General features: G+C 52.0%; 10 protein-coding genes across 10 annotated transcripts; 3 read left to right on the forward strand and 7 right to left on the reverse strand.

The window, feature by feature from the left end:
• Positions 1-880: 880 nt before the first annotated feature.
• Positions 881-1,419, reverse strand: VTN49DRAFT_6609 (uncharacterized protein; the record flags this gene model as incomplete). Its single annotated transcript, XM_069414786.1, has 2 exons — positions 881-1,130; positions 1,244-1,419. 2 exons carry the CDS (start codon positions 1,417-1,419, stop codon positions 881-883), a joined length of 426 nt encoding a protein of 141 aa, XP_069265997.1.
• A 362-nt stretch (positions 1,420-1,781) lies between these two features.
• VTN49DRAFT_6610 (uncharacterized protein) lies at positions 1,782-2,114 on the reverse strand (the record flags this gene model as incomplete). Its single annotated transcript, XM_069414788.1, has 1 exon — positions 1,782-2,114. The coding sequence occupies one exon, from the start codon at positions 2,112-2,114 to the stop codon at positions 1,782-1,784; it is 333 nt and encodes a 110-aa protein (XP_069265998.1).
• Positions 2,115-4,908: 2,794 nt separating this feature from the next.
• Positions 4,909-6,897, forward strand: VTN49DRAFT_6611 (uncharacterized protein; the record flags this gene model as incomplete). The annotated part of the gene is made up of 6 exons (XM_069414789.1): positions 4,909-5,264; positions 5,324-5,422; positions 5,480-5,547; positions 5,604-5,947; positions 5,999-6,068; positions 6,116-6,897. The coding sequence occupies 6 exons, from the start codon at positions 4,909-4,911 to the stop codon at positions 6,895-6,897; spliced, it is 1,719 nt and encodes a 572-aa protein (XP_069265999.1).
• A 296-nt stretch (positions 6,898-7,193) lies between these two features.
• On the reverse strand, positions 7,194-8,060 carry VTN49DRAFT_6612 (uncharacterized protein; the record flags this gene model as incomplete). Its single annotated transcript, XM_069414790.1, has 2 exons — positions 7,194-7,722; positions 7,849-8,060. The coding sequence occupies 2 exons, from the start codon at positions 8,058-8,060 to the stop codon at positions 7,194-7,196; spliced, it is 741 nt and encodes a 246-aa protein (XP_069266000.1).
• Positions 8,061-8,648: 588 nt separating this feature from the next.
• VTN49DRAFT_6613 (uncharacterized protein) lies at positions 8,649-9,863 on the reverse strand (the record flags this gene model as incomplete). The annotated part of the gene is made up of 2 exons (XM_069414791.1): positions 8,649-9,491; positions 9,546-9,863. The coding sequence occupies 2 exons, from the start codon at positions 9,861-9,863 to the stop codon at positions 8,649-8,651; spliced, it is 1,161 nt and encodes a 386-aa protein (XP_069266001.1).
• Positions 9,864-9,930: 67 nt separating this feature from the next.
• On the reverse strand, positions 9,931-10,485 carry VTN49DRAFT_6614 (uncharacterized protein; the record flags this gene model as incomplete). Its single annotated transcript, XM_069414792.1, has 2 exons — positions 9,931-10,163; positions 10,422-10,485. 2 exons carry the CDS (start codon positions 10,483-10,485, stop codon positions 9,931-9,933), a joined length of 297 nt encoding a protein of 98 aa, XP_069266002.1.
• Positions 10,486-10,559: 74 nt separating this feature from the next.
• On the forward strand, positions 10,560-12,669 carry VTN49DRAFT_6615 (uncharacterized protein; the record flags this gene model as incomplete). Its single annotated transcript, XM_069414793.1, has 2 exons — positions 10,560-12,436; positions 12,492-12,669. 2 exons carry the CDS (start codon positions 10,560-10,562, stop codon positions 12,667-12,669), a joined length of 2,055 nt encoding a protein of 684 aa, XP_069266003.1.
• Positions 12,670-12,786: 117 nt separating this feature from the next.
• VTN49DRAFT_6616 (uncharacterized protein) lies at positions 12,787-13,662 on the reverse strand (the record flags this gene model as incomplete). Its single annotated transcript, XM_069414794.1, has 1 exon — positions 12,787-13,662. The coding sequence occupies one exon, from the start codon at positions 13,660-13,662 to the stop codon at positions 12,787-12,789; it is 876 nt and encodes a 291-aa protein (XP_069266004.1).
• Positions 13,663-13,849: 187 nt separating this feature from the next.
• On the forward strand, positions 13,850-15,669 carry VTN49DRAFT_6617 (uncharacterized protein; the record flags this gene model as incomplete). Its single annotated transcript, XM_069414795.1, has 2 exons — positions 13,850-14,700; positions 14,754-15,669. 2 exons carry the CDS (start codon positions 13,850-13,852, stop codon positions 15,667-15,669), a joined length of 1,767 nt encoding a protein of 588 aa, XP_069266005.1.
• Positions 15,670-16,007: 338 nt separating this feature from the next.
• Positions 16,008-17,106, reverse strand: VTN49DRAFT_6618 (60S ribosomal protein eL13; the record flags this gene model as incomplete). Its single annotated transcript, XM_069414796.1, has 5 exons — positions 16,008-16,445; positions 16,509-16,667; positions 16,762-16,808; positions 16,976-17,009; positions 17,104-17,106. 5 exons carry the CDS (start codon positions 17,104-17,106, stop codon positions 16,008-16,010), a joined length of 681 nt encoding a protein of 226 aa, XP_069266006.1.
• Between the last annotated feature and the right edge of the window lie 27 nt (positions 17,107-17,133).

Below are 17,133 nucleotides of genomic sequence, written 5' to 3' on the forward strand. Positions count from 1 at the left end.
GGCACACTAATATGATTCGTGCGGGCAGAACATCGTTACAAAAGCCTGATTAGAGCAGATAAATGTCTATACATGTAATCTAACATGTATTTTTGTTAACTGTAATATTTAATACAATGTATTTCAACTGTTGCGGACGATATTTTCGATTGCAAATCTGTGTACAGTCAGAAATTTTTTTTTGGATGGGTGTGCATTGACTGTCCCTGTGCACACGGTGTCTTGGCACCTTACTTACTGTGATCAGTGATCCCGCTCGTTACCTTATCACTTTACCCCATTCGGATAAGATCTGAATCTCGATATCGATAGGTTAAGCCATGAAAGTGCAGCCAATGACATTGAAATTTTCTGTATCCACTTTCGTCGGCCGCACTCTCGACAATTGCGAATCCCTGCTCTGGGGACCGAAGGTTCGATGGATTTCGGAATCATGGAGAATAGGTTATGTGTGCAAAACATGGGAATTGACGAATGCCAATCTGAAAATGTGCGAGAACCACCTTAACAACCCTAAGCTACACTCTTGCAGCCACTTCAGTAGGTCTTCGTATCTCCTCAAGTGTGCTCGGCCTCCGCCAGTTTCCAGCAAAACTGTTGACCAGGTTGACAAGCAACTATTGTACTCCGTACTCCGTATTATACTCCGATCTATACAAATATCGCCGCTGAATAAAACAATATGGAGAGAAAGGAAAGGAAGGGAACAGGAAACTCGTACAATTAAAGCCATCGTAACCCAAACCCCGCCCTCTAAAACTTTTTTCCGCTGAAGGTGGTGTAGATTGTGTGGCAGCCAACATACTTCGTCGCTCGAGTTGCCGCTGGCCGATATGACCGCTTTTGCAGAGTCGCCGCTGTCCAAAGCGGTGTGGATTATCTATCCCCCTAAACCACCGTAGAATTGTATCATGATGTCCTTGATTTCCTCATAGTCTGTCTTCAACTTATCGATTTTGGGGCGGAGTTTGTCCAAGGCCTCGGACCGGCTGAGTTTGCCCGCAGAAAACTCCCCCGCTATTGTGCGGATTTCTTTGCAGCCATTCTGGACTTTAATAAAGCCTAGTAATGATGCCGATTCCCCGAGATGTGAAACTTTGGAGGAGATTTTGTCCGGGCTCTCGTTTTTGCTGGGACGTGAGTTAGTAGCCAAGCTACCCAGGTCCACATTGCGTTTGTGGGAAAAATTCACGGGTTGATGTGTGTGTGAGTGGTGTGTGTGTGTGTGTTGGTCGCGACGCACAGAGATCCCACATTGGGAAAAATTAGTTCTCCCTGATTGACGAAGCTCATCACCGAACTCTTGCTGAACTCGCGTTTTGGCCCCTCGTCGTACTTAAGAAACTGTTCGAACATGCCGAGATTGATCGCATCTGTGTGCTGGCGAAGATCTGGCTTGGTGGTCTTGTTGGAAGCCATCAATGTGTTTTGTAACTCGATTTCGACTGTGGACCGTCTATCGAAAATCGAAAAAACTCAAGCTTTTTCTAAGTAGTTTTGGTGTACAACGCATCGACAAGTGTTTGGGAGAAACTGCTTTTTTATATATGTCGCATTTGACTAAGTATCGCAGCGAACGTATGACATGATATGCAGATGCAATGTTCTGAACACGTCGAACGGTAGCTCACCAACTACATTGCCGGCTCGCCAACTGAGCGAATCTTTGGCGCTCGGCGCTACTCCCTCCACTCAATTTTTGATCAATTGTTTACAACGCTCGGCACAAGGTCATGTACGTAGCAAATGTCTTCAATTTTCTAACATATCCAACCTGACTCTCAGTTCCAATCATTGAAACAATCCATTGCCTTGTAAAGATCTTTGTTTGCTTCGTGTCTACTACAGAATTTGCGTTCTTGCGTGGATCTCGACTCTCCGCATTGGAAGCCTCCAGCCAGCATCGAAGCTCCCGGAAAAAAGGCTAAGGTGAAACTTTCTTTTTGGTCAATCTCAAGCCCCATGGTCTTGCAATTCTGCCGTGCCGCGCCAGCAGGGTCTCCCTGCCCATCATTCGTGCGCATCCCCGTCCACTCGCTTGTCAGACCGCATTCCAGGCCACCGAATCGGTCCGGACATTTCCTGTTCCTGACCTCTAGGGTAAAGAAGGTCATGTGATCTAACAAGGACCAGCTTTCCTGGATTTGATGTGGTTTCTATAGTCGACCACGTTGGTGTTCAGTGTTCTGTCATCTCTAAAGCACGTGAGTGTGTGTTACGCACATTTCGGACAGCGGAGAATTACTTACTGAATGCTAACTCATTGTGCCATATTTATGAGCCTGTAGCCGACTCCGGTTGACTGCTCTTCGTTGACTGCTTCTTTTTAAGTCAATAAATACGGGACGCATCACAGCAAATCCTGGCAAGCAACTTCAAATCGTACGGACTACACGACGTACTCGTACTAATCGTTTGATCCCACGTAGGAGCTGTATGTTTCACGACGTCTGACAGCTTCGGTATTCTGTGACTGATCGAACAAATTGCCTGCAGGAGTCAGTGCGTTCCCCGCAGACCCAGTTGACTCTCCATCTCGTTCAATCAATGAAGGAAACAAAAAGTTCTGTAGCCAACGAGATAACTCCAACTCTCGGAGCGTGCTGCAGCGTCCGTGAGCTACCGAATTTGGACAGGGATCGCATCCCGAAAGGGTTGCGCTGGAACCAACAGAGGAGGAGAGTGTTCGACTGGGATATCTTCGAGGACAGTTTGTCGAGTGCGGCTTTGCGTTTTCTTATATTTGCATTGATGGTTCAAGACTGGGACAAATCGCTAAGACGGGCAGAAAAAGAATCGGTGCATGACACACCACGCCAGAAGACTGGTGAACCAAGCCGATTGAATCGAGAGATAAATTTATGGCGCATCGTGGTTCTTCGAGCCGATAACAAGGCTCCCAACATCCAAGGGAAAGGAAGAATAATAAATGATCACTCTTTGAGGCGATGTCCTTGTGGTTAGACCTAGATAACAAGGCAGAAGCCATTAAAATTTCCCACGCGTTATGTGACCCAGAAGAGAGCTTATTAGTTAACCTGTTTTCTGCAGAATATCACGTGTGGTGATCCCTTTTGGTCAGCAATTTTTTCAAAATGGCGTCCTTTCGAGTAGTGAGGAGACTAGTAAAATCCTGATATCGGACGCACACCAGCCCATCTCCGCGTCATCACGCGTGGCATGCAGCTTGTTTTCGAAGCTTACTAAAATAGAAACGCACGATCCGGGTTGCCGAGGAATTCTCTCCACAATGGCCTGCAGGGCCGTCTTCATGGCGTGCTGTTTCCGGTTAGCGATCAGTGTCTTCAGCAATGGATGGCTTGCGTATCTAACTTAGTTACCCGGCGACTTGATCTGCACCTAGCTTTAAGGGGCTTGCTGGGAGAACTTCCGAACTTTCGTGTCTAATTCTGCATCGGATCCAGACGAAGGATCATGGGTCCATGGCAGTATGTTGACTTCAATATGCGGCTGAGGAAAGAGAAAAGGTTATTTCATAGGAGCCGCAAAAAAAAAAAAAAAAAAAAAAAAAAGGTAGGATGGATTAGCTATCTGAGAACGCGGCGATTTGTAGACATCGGGGTTAGCTCGCCGTCGCTCCGAGCACCAGAATTTGGCGCTTTGTTCGTCCAGTGAACCCGTCAGCGTCGTGCTTTGAAGACCAAGAAAGAGATACTGAAGTAATCACGATGCAGGGGTTGCTCCGAATGCAAGACAAAGGGATATGTATGTAATAGCCACCACCGGCTTGTGGCCTACATTTAGCGGTTAGATGCTATTAAGTTACTCGTAATGAATCGAGCATTTTCGGATTGGGCCATCTGCCATAAACAAGTCACACGAATCTGTTCAGAGACAGCGATGTCAGACGCCTACGAGTCCGAGAAAAAATCGGACAGTAACCCTGATCAAGCGGAGTGAGTGCTTCACGTTGTCCCCTCTTTGTGCTGTTGTGATCGCGTTGAAAGGCTAGGAGCACTTGCGCTCACCATCAAGACTAGTATTTGCTTCCGGAAAATGGGCCAAAGATAGAGAAAAGCTCTAGAAACTTTGCATTACCTGGACTGATGTACTCTGTAGAGGACCCTTAACAGCCATCGAAAGGACCCATGCGGGTTCATTTCTTCACGGTAATGACAGCATGAAAAAGGGGGGTAAGTAGAAAGGCGATCAACTTCGGAACCCACAAAGTCATTGCGTGCATTAGGAAAATCTCGAGTGCATATGAGCTGGTTGTGGGTGGAGAGCACGGGGACCAGTGGTTTGCTGAGAGGCTGAGATGAAGGTTCATTATTTGTTGCAGGCTTGCAGCTCAGCAAAGGAGAAAAGCTTCGGCGTTCCAGCCAGGCTCTTTTGGTTGGTGGTTCTAGCGTCCGTGCACTTTTGCAAATTTCCAAATTTCAAAGCACAGTTAGAGTTCAAATTGCAAAGCGTTTCTTTCGCTCCCCGTGGTTGAACATTGTGGAGACTGCATCGGTATCTCTGATCTCTTGGATCCGCATCTTCATCCGAGCTTTGATCTTGAGTCTTCTGAGCGAGTCTATCGCCCATCGAGATTCCAGTCTTCTTGTTCGCTCTCCCTGCCCGTTGGTCGATTTTCAGCGCAGCACAACACCCGCATTGTTATCAGCCACCCTCATTTCCTGGCCTTGGTGCTTGCTCTTCTTCGTTGGAGTCTCAGGATGGTCGTTTGGAGCGACTTCGGCCAGCCTTGACAAGCTCTCTCGACCCGAATCGTGTTATCGTTTCGGTCGCAGTGCACCTCTGAACTTTCTGAATCAGTGAATTTAGGATATCCGTTGGTTTCCCGAACTATCGCCGTTGCTGCTGCGCAGCACGCCACCCCTCTTACTCGCGTCTCCCTGACCCTCTCCACTCTTCGACTCCTCTCAATCTACTGCACTCACCATGAGTCGCGTCGCCGAGCTTCCGTCTCGAAATGCTCTGCCGGTTACGAGCGACGCAGATCGTAAGCAGCGACAGCCTTCACCGTTGAGCGCCGTCATGTCATCGTCAGATAATCAGAGCGATCCCATGGAGATTACCTCGTCCACGCCACCAGACCAGAAACCAACCACAGAGAAGAGCGACATGTCTGATGCGAACAAGGCAAATGGCGCTGGCGCTGGCGCCGGTGCCAGCGAAAGCGCCAACAACAGCAACGCGACCACAACCACTTCGGCTCCTGGGCAAACGTTAGGTGCTGCGGCAGCGGCGCAGCAACCTAAAGTGGTACAGACGGCATTCATTCACAAACTTTACAAGTACGGCTGCCGCGTCGCATGAATTTGTCGTGTGGAACTCCGTACTGACTGGCCTACAGTATGCTCGAGGATCCGAGCATTCAGCATCTAATCTCGTGGTCTAGCTCAAATGAAAGCTTCGTCATGTCTCCAACGTCGGAGTTCTCCAAGGTCCTAGCGTACGTATCTTTGTGTGGGTGCCAATGGGAATTCTGACGCTAACTTGGAGAATGCAGCCAATATTTTAAGCATACCAACATCTCCTCCTTTGTGCGCCAGCTGAATATGTATGGTTTTCACAAAGGTATGGCAATTCTGCGAGCCTGCGACGGGCCATGGCAGTTCCTAACGCGAAATCAGTGAGCGATGTCTTTCATACGGGCTCGCCGGATTCGGCACTTTGGGAGTTCAAACACGGCAATGGGAATTTCAGGAGAGGCGATCTCGTTGGCCTTCGCGAGATCAAGCGGCGCGCATCGCGGCATACTCTAATCAACCGCGACAATTATTCAGGTCAGAAATCCGGAGCATCGCAGCCAGGGACCCCCGCGGAGGCCGCGCCAGAATCCGATAATATGCGTCTGACAAACCTGGAGCATCAACTATATGACATGCATAATCGATTGCTCCGCGTGGAGGAGAGTCAGTCACTTCTAAGTTCACGATGTCAGGCAATGGCCGACTGCCTGGTCAAATGTCACCATGTGAGTTACCAACCGGCTCCGGGTCGCAGAGCTTCCTGCTGACTATGTCAGTGGACCAATAACATTGCTCAGGCTCTTGCGGTGATGAATCACGAGAGAGACGGACCGTTGTATAGAGATGGTAAGATCTCTCACATATTGACGGGTTCCGGTGCTGACGGTTCCAAGTGATTGAAATGCAGCGAGAGATTGGGCGAGAGCTAGAAGCATTCCGGGCCTTGCAAACGCCGCATGAAAACTTCATGGGAGGTCGGCAACAGTACTTCGCGAACGTACCGGCGGAGACGGGAGCTCCTCTATCGCCTCGCCAAATGCCACAGGACGCCAGCCGACGCGGGTCTCTGGCGGACATTTCCAAACCGGTCCGACCACCGGTTCCTCAGCATCTATCCGCGTCGCCGCGCCGTTACGGATCTATTGGGCCGGGCACAGCGTCACCTGGGTACCGGGCGCAGCCACCGGCGCAACCACCTACGCAGCCACCGACGATGCATCCTCTTTCATCGGCAACATCCCCGCCAAATGCACCGAACGTGGTGGCGGCGCGTCGCCACACGTTCGCGGACATTCGGCAGCATGGGTGGCCTCCACAGGGTGTTTCGCCTTTCCCCGAGACGGCGGCCAACAATTCTTCCGGACCATGGTCGTCGCCCATGCCCATGGCGACGTCTAGTGACCAGCAAGTCCGTGACATGTTGGCGCAGTACGAGTTCAATGGGTCCAAGCGGCAGCAACCAATGCAACCCGACGTGGCACCGCCGCCAGCAGTCAACATCGACAACAGCTGGGCCAACAGTGGGCCGCGGATTCCTCGACAGGATTCATCGGCCCCCGGGACCCGAAGGTCCAGCATGGCGAGCAACGTGCATTCTCTGCTGAATCCGACAGACACGGCGGACCGGGACGAGGATGGGCCTCCTGAGGACCGCAAGCGCAAGCGACTACAGTGATGTCCCCTCGGCTTCATCCGTCCTCACATCTTTTATTTCTTGCACATATTTATTCTCAGAATATCCTTGTATATTACTCGCTGGGGTTGGGTTGTAATCTCTGTTGTTGGGAGGTCGATTCGATTCACTGTCGGCAAGAGTCGGAATATGTGCATCCCTTGACTTGTATGGGGAGGAGGGCACTGAGTGTTGAGACTATTTGGTAACTATTCTGAACCATGCAATTTAAGAATCGTCCATATTGGTCTATTATCTATCATTCCTGCTGTCTAATCATTGTAATACCATACGGCCATTTACCGCCCACGCTTCTTCCGCGCTCGATCGGACAATATCTCGTCCAGAAACGTGGCCGCGCCTGCGCGACGAGGTTTCTTTGATGGAGGAGCAGACGCCGCACCGTCTTCGTCTGCCTTCTTTTCAGTGCTGGCCGCGGAAGTCGTCGTATTCTCAGCTGTAACATTATCACCGCCATCTGCACCATCCGCAACGCCTCCAATTACGGCCTTTTTTCTCGACTTTGCTCGCCCGGCAATCGACGAGCGCCCTCCTTCGTCATCTTCATCCTCGTCTTCCTCCTCCTTCCTTGTCGGGCGAGAAGCATGCTGGGCCACTCCTTCCTTTCCTCCCGATCCTGATTTTTGCGCTTGGGCTTTCTTCTGTTGTTCCTGGACGATCTTCTTCCAGTTCCGCCCCAGGATCTTCTTGCGTAGTTCGTCGTCTTCGATCCGTTTCGTTCCGACGGTGCCGAGCCCGGTCTGGAACTGGGCCGTTTTCGACGCGCCGCTGGACGAAGAATTTGGTAAAGTCGCTCCTAAACCGAGGCTTTTTTTCGCGGAAAACAAAGAAACGCGAGCATTGGATCAGCACACGTTCCACTAAGCCGATGCGATGTATGCGGGAGGGGACACAGAAAGAGAAACTAGAGAGAAAGAAGAAGAGGAATGGTACCGTTCCGGAACAGGTGTGAAAATCTCATCATCATCATCATCATCGTCCTTGGTATCCGCCTCCTGATTTTCGCGGTCGTTGGAGCTTGAGCTCGTGGAGCTGTTGAGCCATGATGCGACCAGTCGTTGGCTCCGGGCTAGAGCGACATTGGCTCGGTTAAAGATTACCTCGGCTTCGTTGGGCTGAGTCTCGTTTTCCTTCTTCGTGGTCATCGTCCCGTCATCTTGTTTCCTTTGAAGTGATAGTGCTGTGAATTTCTACTGATATTTGCTGGCAGATGCTTTCTTTCGAAGATCGTTGGACCCACCGTAAGTGGCGGACCGGTGGTGTCGTAATTTTCAGTGTTCCCTTGGGTACTTTAAGCAAAACTTTCGAGTTGCAAGAGAGCCATAAAAAATTGTGACACCCGGTGAATCGCTTACCAACTACGAACTACAGCACTCGTGACCGTATGGGGTTTCTACCGGACTTTTAAGAAGCCCAATGCGTGGCGGCTCCGAAACATATGGTTTCGAAGTATGGGTGCTGGGAGTTCGGTAGGTAATGTTCTGTATTTTCAGCGAAATTTCGAGCAACTTAACTACCCCGTAAGTGAACTTGAAATTCTCATCTGGTCACTTTCTCGATCTTATCAGATCTGGATTTTGGACCATCACGCCTAACCTTCTCGGTCGGTGAACCGGGAGTCCATTTGACGAATCTGCGCAGTTCGTAACTTCGTAGCATTGTTCGGAGGATGGGGTTCTATCAAATAACTACTACTTGCCAGGTATTATCCACAAATATATTCGTCCATATCATCAATCATCTCTCGAATCATTTCGTCCTCCGCAAATGCTGGTCGCATACATGCGATATCGTTTGAGAATAGTGTCTTCCGCACCAACTCCATCACTTCCTTCCCAATCGTAATAGGATGCCACACCTTTGCCGTCAATGATCACGCTGTCGGTCAGCGATACAGAATCGGTGTGGATCATTTTCTCCATATTGCCGCCACGCATGCAAAAGAACACTTTGCTGATTTCCTTGGGCGGATTTTTCCACAAGGGGAACTTGTATCGCCGCAAATCCCCTTGTTCCAATTGCTCAAGGAATGCATGATGCCGCCGAGCGTTGACCGCCCAGCTCCGTTCACGCTCAAATTTCGTGCCCTTCGCCTCCATGGTGGTCTTTTGGGGAGCCTCATCGAATGACCTCGGATGATTGCGCGCCGAAAACCAACGCTGTTGGCTAGGGTATCCATCATCCACGCGAAGGTGGGAGGTATGCGCATCTTCTCGAGAACAAGATGGACTTACGGAGTTCGGTGCCAACTCCACCCCCGAGTCCATGTCTAGACGACCGTGTAGACCGGAGACCGCTGGTTGGTAGATAACATTGGCGGAAACGGTAGCATAGTCTGGGTAATCCAGTTTCGTTTTCACGATCGTTGGAATGGTGCTGTCCTCGACATATACAACATCGCCGTCAATGTAAATGTACAGGTCGTTCGTGACGTACGTCACATCATCCCAGCCGGCCACCGAGAATGCTTCGGTCTGATTGACCAAAGAGCGGAGGAAATCGAGATCATCTTGCCGGCTCGTCTCTGGAATGAATATCACCTCATCCAGCAGGCCGCCATGTTCAGCAAGATTTCTCTTCTAGCCGTCAGACCTGACTTGGGCGAAACAAGCATGAATCATGCCACTCACCTGCAGGTAACAGTCGAGCGTGGCCGTCGTCTCAGGCCGACGATATGTCACCAGCGCTACAATCCTCACGTTCGCCGGTTTTTCAAACTTCACCTGGCTGGTGGAAAAGGCATAAAATGGCGGTGATGCGGCCCTCCACCACAGCGGAACAAGAGCCAACGCGGCATACGACACACCTGCCAAATGTATTGACACCGTGCCAATCATGACATACAACAGAGCTGTACAGATGATAATGGTAGGCCATCCACGGCCTCCGCGCCTTTCGTTGGGAGGCTCATGTGCCTCAACATCCCATTCACCCTGCAATTGTCCCATCGTCGAAAACACCGCAATATGTCATTTTTAGTCCAGGTTGCTACCAAAACTGCAGCAGGCGCCGCCCTCATATACTGCGGTAACTTTCCGCATTCACGGGAGACCAACGGCGGTGGATGACCGGGAACGGCATGGGCAGGACCTCCGGCTGCAGGCAGGGAAGATCAAATACCGCCATCTCGCCTGCATATGTGTGGATTTTATACTTGAGCGGAGGATCGGCACCGGAAGCGGACAAGTCCGTCGATCGCTTGAACTGCAGCTCCGGCACTTCCGGATTACTAATAAGGTAGGTAATGCCTGAACAAGTCATGAGTCACGAGCTCACATGACTCGATAAAATCCAGCCATTAAGATCTCTGATCGATCGTGTGTTGAGAATGATTCATGCCTGGATGCCTGGGCCAGTTGACGACGGTGCATCTGAGGCATCCGAGATCCGTGTAGATCGGTCTGGTCGGTTAGATCGTAGCTGCTCAGAAAATCCTTCCACGAGCTGCTCCACTTCCCGTCGCCCTAAATCTATGCGTTCAGCCAAGAAAAATCTCAATGACGTACCTCCTCGTCCAACCACGTGCAAATCGCCTATCTGCTGAATTGCCATTCGGAGAGTGGTGATCATGATGATCGGATGAGCGCCGTCATGCCGTTCTCGTCTCCCCTAGCGGATCGCGTCGTGAATAATTCCGGCATACAATGAGAACGGTTTGTTTTTTCGCCCGCTGTCTCCGCCGCGGAGCAGCTCGAATACACTACCCTCCAAGGCCTCCGTCGGTCTTCGTGTCAACCGGCTGTCGGCGATGGTGTCGCCAATCTACGCAATGGGCCAACCAGAGGACGAAGACGACTTTGGGTAGGCGAATTCTGCTTGCAACGGCCCTGAGTCCCGTAGCGTTCCTGGAATTGGCGGAGGAGACGGGTGAAGAGGAAACGGGTGAGATTCGCATGCTGGAAGCCTCGCGGCAGGAGATCCGTAAGACAGTCCCAGAAGATCTCCATGGGCTCGCACGATTGAAGCGAAAAGTTTATGTCTTTGTGTACTGTTACGTTTACGAGCCCATTGCGACCAGCATCCGCTTCTTGCATTTGGTGGCCATATTCTTGCCGGTGATTGTGACGGTGCCGGCGATCTGGCTGGGGCAGCGGAACCCAGAGAAACATGGCGAGCGGTCGGGGACATTATGGTGGTATGACTTTCTCGTTGGCGCGATGGAGCGCGCTGGGCCGGCTTTCATCAAGCTGGGGCAATGGGCGGCGTCAAGAACGGATATATTCCCTCCAGAGCTCTGTTCGCGCATGTCGTCATTACATTCGAATGCGCCGGCGCATTCGATGCATGCCACAAGACGGATAATCTCGCGGGCTTTTGGTGGCCTGCCGTTCGAAGAGATCTTTGAGGAGTTTGACGAAGAGCCCTTAGGCGTGGGCGCCATTGCACAGGTGTACAAAGCAAAGCTGAAGCCAAACCTTGCCGCGCAAAAGGACAAAGACATTGCGGGCCAGCGAGTCTCAAAAGTCCGCAAGAATGTCAGTGCTCTAGTCAAGAGCTCACCGGAGCGTGTACCCTCCTCGTACGTAGCCATCAAGGTGTTGCACCCCAGGGTCGACAGAATCGTGCGAAGGGACCTCAACATTATGGCTTTCTTTGCCAGGGCCATTAACATGATTCCGACAATGGAATGGCTCTCTCTTCCTGATGAGGTTCAACAATTTGGGGAAATGATGAAACTTCAGCTGGATCTTCGCATTGAAGGGACCAATCTTGCGCTCTTCCGTGAGAAATTCAAGTCACGGACCTCAGCATGGTTCCCATACCCATATCGCGAGTATACAACTCGAGAAGTCCTCGTCGAGGAGTTCGCGCAGGGCATTCCTCTCTCTGTCTTCTTGGAGCAAGGCGGAGGTGTATTCCAACAAGATATTGCGAATGAAGGTCTTGATGCGTTCCTGAACATGCTGCTGATTGACAATTTTGTACACGCGGACTTGCACCCAGGAAATATCATGGTCCGATTTCTGAAGCCGAGCCAGCTGGATCTCTCTCTGCGCGCTCCGAAGAGGGCTGCTGAAGCAACATCTTCTGCAGAAGTAGACGTCAATGAGGAAGTGCTCAAGCGACTACGTCCACATGTCCACGACCAACGGGCATGGAATAACGTCCTAAAGGAGATTGAAGCGGAAGGTTTTCGACCCCAGCTTCTCTTCCTTGACACTGGTCTTGTAACGCAACTGAACGACAAGAATCGCCGCAATTTCTTGGACCTCTTCCGCGCGATTGCGGAATTCGACGGGTATCGCGCAGGCCATCTGATGATCGAACGATCCCGGCAACCAGACGCCGTACTGGACGCCGAGGTTTTTGCATTGAAGATGCAGCATCTCGTCCTTGGCGTGAAATCTCGCACGTTTGCGCTGGGTCGCGTTAAGATCGGCGACATCTTGGGCCAGGTCCTCCAGATGGTGCGGGAGCATCACGTTCGTCTGGAGGGTGACTTCGTGAACGTGGTGATTTCGATTCTGTTGCTTGAGGGCATTGGACGAAGCCTGAACCCGGACTTGGATCTGTTCAAGAGGTACGCCTTTTTCTTTCTTGTCTGAAATGACGACTGGAAAACTAATCTGGCGTAGTGCTCTCCCCATTCTTAGACAGTTAGGCTCTGGGACAACCCTGTTGAAATCGGTTCGCCATGGCGACACATCCATGTTGCGCGTATGGGTTGGTCTAGAGGCCAGAACCATGCTACAGGCGAGCGTCGAGAGCGTTGAGATGTGTGTAAAGTACGATATGCTGTCACCGAACATCTAGAAGACCCATCTCCTCTAATAAATATATATCCCAACCTGCCATGTGTATAAATTATATATATACATGGGTTAGATCTAATATACATCATTGACAATCTAATCTACACTTAACCGCGATCTATGTTTGATATGCGACTTTTTCTTGCTTCTGACGCTTCTCTCTTAACTTTTTCTCCGTCTTCATAAATTCTCTAATCCCCACTGGAATATCCTTGAAGAGCTCCTCTCCGGAAATCGACTGCGGCAGCGACCAATTCGCCTCGCTACCGCCACCGTCATCATCCACACTCGTACTAGCACTATGCACTTCCGGCCTTGACTGCGTTGTTGGCGAGGTGTTGTGTGCACCACCACCATCACCTGCCGCCGTCGCCGTGGCCGTCGCTCCTCTTGCCTTAGCTTCATTCACTCTCCGCGCCCAGTCCTCTAAATCCTCGCGGTAATCATCCCAGACACAATGCACACACCCGCTCATGCAGCAGTTATCCGGCTCCACGGGACGCGGAGGAATCGCCACACCGTTGATCGTCTTCCATGTGGACTCGGGTGGCATCGTCTCTGGGTTGTAGCGAGTGGACTGATACCCCGGACCTGCAAGCCGCGTTCCGAAGACGATTGCCATTTTCTCTTCTTTGGTCTTTGTCTCCTCGGCTTTGGCTTTGGCGGCGGTTTCTTTGGCCGGAGGGTTGCGGGTGGCTGGTTGCGTTGTGGTTCGGGCGGTGCGTGCGCGGCTTGTGCGCCGGAATTCCGGAGAGAGAATGTCAGAGTAGTATCCCGTCAGCGGGTAGGCTTGTGGAGGGTCGTCAACGTCGTTTCTATGTTGTGGCCCGGCTTGATGGGAGAGGTAGGATTTCGGTGCCGCTGCATGTGATTTGGTAATCGCCGGTGCTCGAGATCTCTGTCTGAATGCATATCGGAGGAGGCAAGATCGACATAGTAAAGATGAAAGAGAGTGCAGGGATCTCCTTGCGGCGAGGAGCGAATAATGTTCCATTGGTGACTCGTAACTTACACACTGTCTGCAAACACGAAAATGCCGTGGAAGAAGTGGAAGGCATTATGTCATCGGTCGATGCAAACAGTGCAAACAAACATCTGATTAGATCAATCTTCACGCGGACCATACACCAGAACAAAAACATCGAGTCGGCCGGTTCGGTCGACTGCCGCACGTAGAAGAAATGTCGGAATCACCGCCCAAGCGGCGCAAAATTAGCGAAACTGAATCATTGCCCGTCCGGAGACCCGAAGTCACTCACCGCACGTCCTTCCAATCCCCGACGCGAGCTAGTCTTGCGCGATCGCATCCAGAAGTACTGTCGCGCGTTCTGAGCCGATCACCCAGCAGAAGTCCACAGCGACCCGTTAGCGGACACGATGAAGAGCAACAACAACAACAGGAAGGAGTGATTGGGCTGCGCGACCGCAAAGCTCTGCGGCCATCCCTCAACGCGCCTGGGAGCCCCTCCCGATTGTCTGGCTCGTTCCCCGCGCTGTCGCCGACTCGTCGAGCATCGGGTGCCTTTGCGGCGCCGCCGCGGAGAGTTTCGCGGAGACTGTTTACGCCGGAAATTGAGCAGTTTGAGGCGATGCGAACGCCATCTGGGAGGGATCATCCCGAGGAGGGGTCAGCTCCCAATCCGGGCGGTGCAACGGAGGAGCGGAGCGCGGAGGACGAACAAACATCGGAGCGGAGATCGTCTTCATCAGGCGATTCGGGTGAGCCCGAGTTGCCGCCAACGCCAACCGCGCTCGGAAGAGTGCGCCTCAGAGGCCGACCGAGCTTGAGCAGTCCAAGCGTTCGTCAAGAGAAGAGCAAACTTCGCAGAGAAATTCGGCAGGAAGAAGATGCACAGGCGCGCATTTCTGCACGGGAAGATATTCCCGAGGAACTGCGCAAGAAGTTGGAACTGAAGGAAGAGCTTTCCGCGCAATTGAAGCGGCTTAAGGCCGATATCTCACGGCTAGAAGATTTGGCCAAGCTGGCCCAGCAACCGCAGAACTCATCCGAACCAGACGTCGAGGACATGATGTGAGTAATCGATAGAAAATGGGTTCGGGTTCTCTTGCTGATCAGTATCGCAGTTCTCTCCTAACGACAGCCAACCCTCTGTCCACCTCTCCATCACCAACGCCGGAGGCGCCTACTGTGTCGATATTACTCTCGTCCTTACTTCCGTTCTCTTCTAAAGCCGTTCCTGAGATTTCTCGAGCAAGCTCACCTGACCCCGCGAACCCCTTCGCGCTGCCTGAGGTTGAGGATTCAAAACCGTACCTTACCGTCTTTGCTCCGTTGCAATTATCGCACTCGACAAAAGTCTCGACAGACTCGCAGTCGCGCCTGGTTGAGACACACGACTTGACTTTCTCCCCACCGTTTCCTTTCCCTCAGTCTGCATACTGCGTGCCCTTGCGCTTCACAACAGACCTCGAGTCGCAGCAAGTCACCTCCATTCTTATCCGGCGGCAAGGTGATGGTGCCGGCGCGCGAATCCCACAACCACTCGACCAATGGATGAGTAATCGGCTTCAGAACCCGCTACAACGGCTCGACATTGCCGGGCTCTGCTGGGGGATCAGCCGGTACTGGGAGGCAGCCGTGTCGCGGGCCCGCCTCTGGGCGCGGCTCAAAAACCGGGACAACAACTCTTCCACGGCGAGTTTCCAATCAAAAGCGGAGCTGCGAGCCATCCTCCCTCACCTCGACCGTACATCGATGCGGCTCACGCCGCGCTCCCCGTCACGAATATCCATCCTCCTTTCATGTACACTAACCCTCGACCCCTGGACAAGTGAGGTCACACTGGAACCAGGAATTAGTGTCTCTCTTCCCCCATCTTCCAGAGCGGATGGTCTCGTCGCAGCCAAGAGGACGACTAAGATCGAGAGAGATATCAAACGACTGTTTCACGGGTTGATCAAGGCTGGGATTGCAGGAGGGAGTGAGTTTGATCGGATTGTGGATGGTGTTGAGGGCGTTCTAGGGTGTATTGATTCGTGATTTCTCTCTTTCTCCCATGTACATACAGTACAGTTGTACTGGAATACAGAGTAAATATTTCCATCTACGATAATAGAAATTCAGGTAAAGGTTACTCCGTATTGTGGAGTTGATGAGTTCGATTTTTTATCTCTGGAACCCTGTGCTGTAAGATACCCACGCGTCACCCGCTTGTAAACACCATGACCGAGGAAAGAAGCAGACAGTCCCTGATCCGTAGATAATGACACCTCCGTAGCAATTGCAAAAAGGCAGGATCATGCCAGAACAGGATATCATTATCATTCTGCTTTTTACGACAGGATAGACACATGAAAACAGACTCAATTGCCCTTGATCTATTTCTTCGCAGCCTCGGCGGCCTCAGCCTTGGCCTTGGCCCGCTTCTCACGCACACCAACCAGACGGGCCTCGCTGCGGGCCTCACGCAGACGACGGTAGGCAGAGCCCTCGACGGCAGGGATCTCGGAGCGGTCGATTTCGGTGACCGCCTCGGCAGGGGTGATGTTCTTGACGGGGAATGACGACTGCAGGTTGGTGGTGTAGCCGTCGGCCTTGGCACCAGCGGCGAAGGCCTCCTTGGCAGCCTTAACCTCCTCCGGCGACGAGTCGAGCTTCTTGAACTGGCCGCTCTTGCGCGGGAACAGGATCAGGCGCGCCTTGTACTCCTTGAGGCGAGCCACGTTCGCAGCAAGCGACTCCTGCGAGACGTTTCGGCGGCGGTGGTCAACGGGGATGCCGATGGTGGGCGCCAGCTTGCGCGGAATGCCGGCCTCCTACAACAACGAGCGGATGTGAGCCATGGTTTGAATCGCCCCGTATTTTGATTTCAAGATTACCTTCAGCTCCTGCAGAGTGAAGCCACGGCCCGCCCGCACGCGGCGGTTGTACTTAACGGTCGGGCATCGCACAATGGGACGGAGCTTGTCAACAGGGCGGGGAGCAACCGCGGCGGCCTTGGCCAGACGGGCCTGACGACGACGGTGCTTGCGAGCGGGCTATACAAAGACAATCAGCCTCTAGACATTCCACCACCGCATATTTTCTTCGCCTTTTCATCGGAACGAAAGCGAAGCGGCAAAACGAGCCTACCTGATCAAAGTGCACCCGGACAAGCCGCTGCCAGTGCTTGCGGAAGTCTGTAACCGCACAAAAACGCCGTTAGAACCTTGCCCAACATCAAACGCCATTCTGTCGAGAGTCCATGCAAAAACCACCCCAATCGCCCCTCGTTTCAATTGTTCAACCCTTCCCCTATCGATACGGACACTCGAAGGACGGAATTGATCTCAGGGAGTGAACTCACGGTTGTTCGGGATAACGTTGTTGTGCTTGATCGCCTATTCATTCATGCCTGGTTAGCTCATACGAAAATAATCCCAAAAAACGCCTCATGTGGAGGCGTCTCCGATGACGAGGAATCTGTATACACACCATTGTGCCGGATGGAGATCAAGGAGGTTT

The sequence above is a fragment of the Thermomyces lanuginosus genome (assembly GCF_041956635.1).
Source record: "Thermomyces lanuginosus strain ATCC 200065 unplaced genomic scaffold VTN49scaffold_40, whole genome shotgun sequence".
NCBI lineage: Eukaryota > Fungi > Ascomycota > Eurotiomycetes > Eurotiales > Trichocomaceae > Thermomyces > Thermomyces lanuginosus.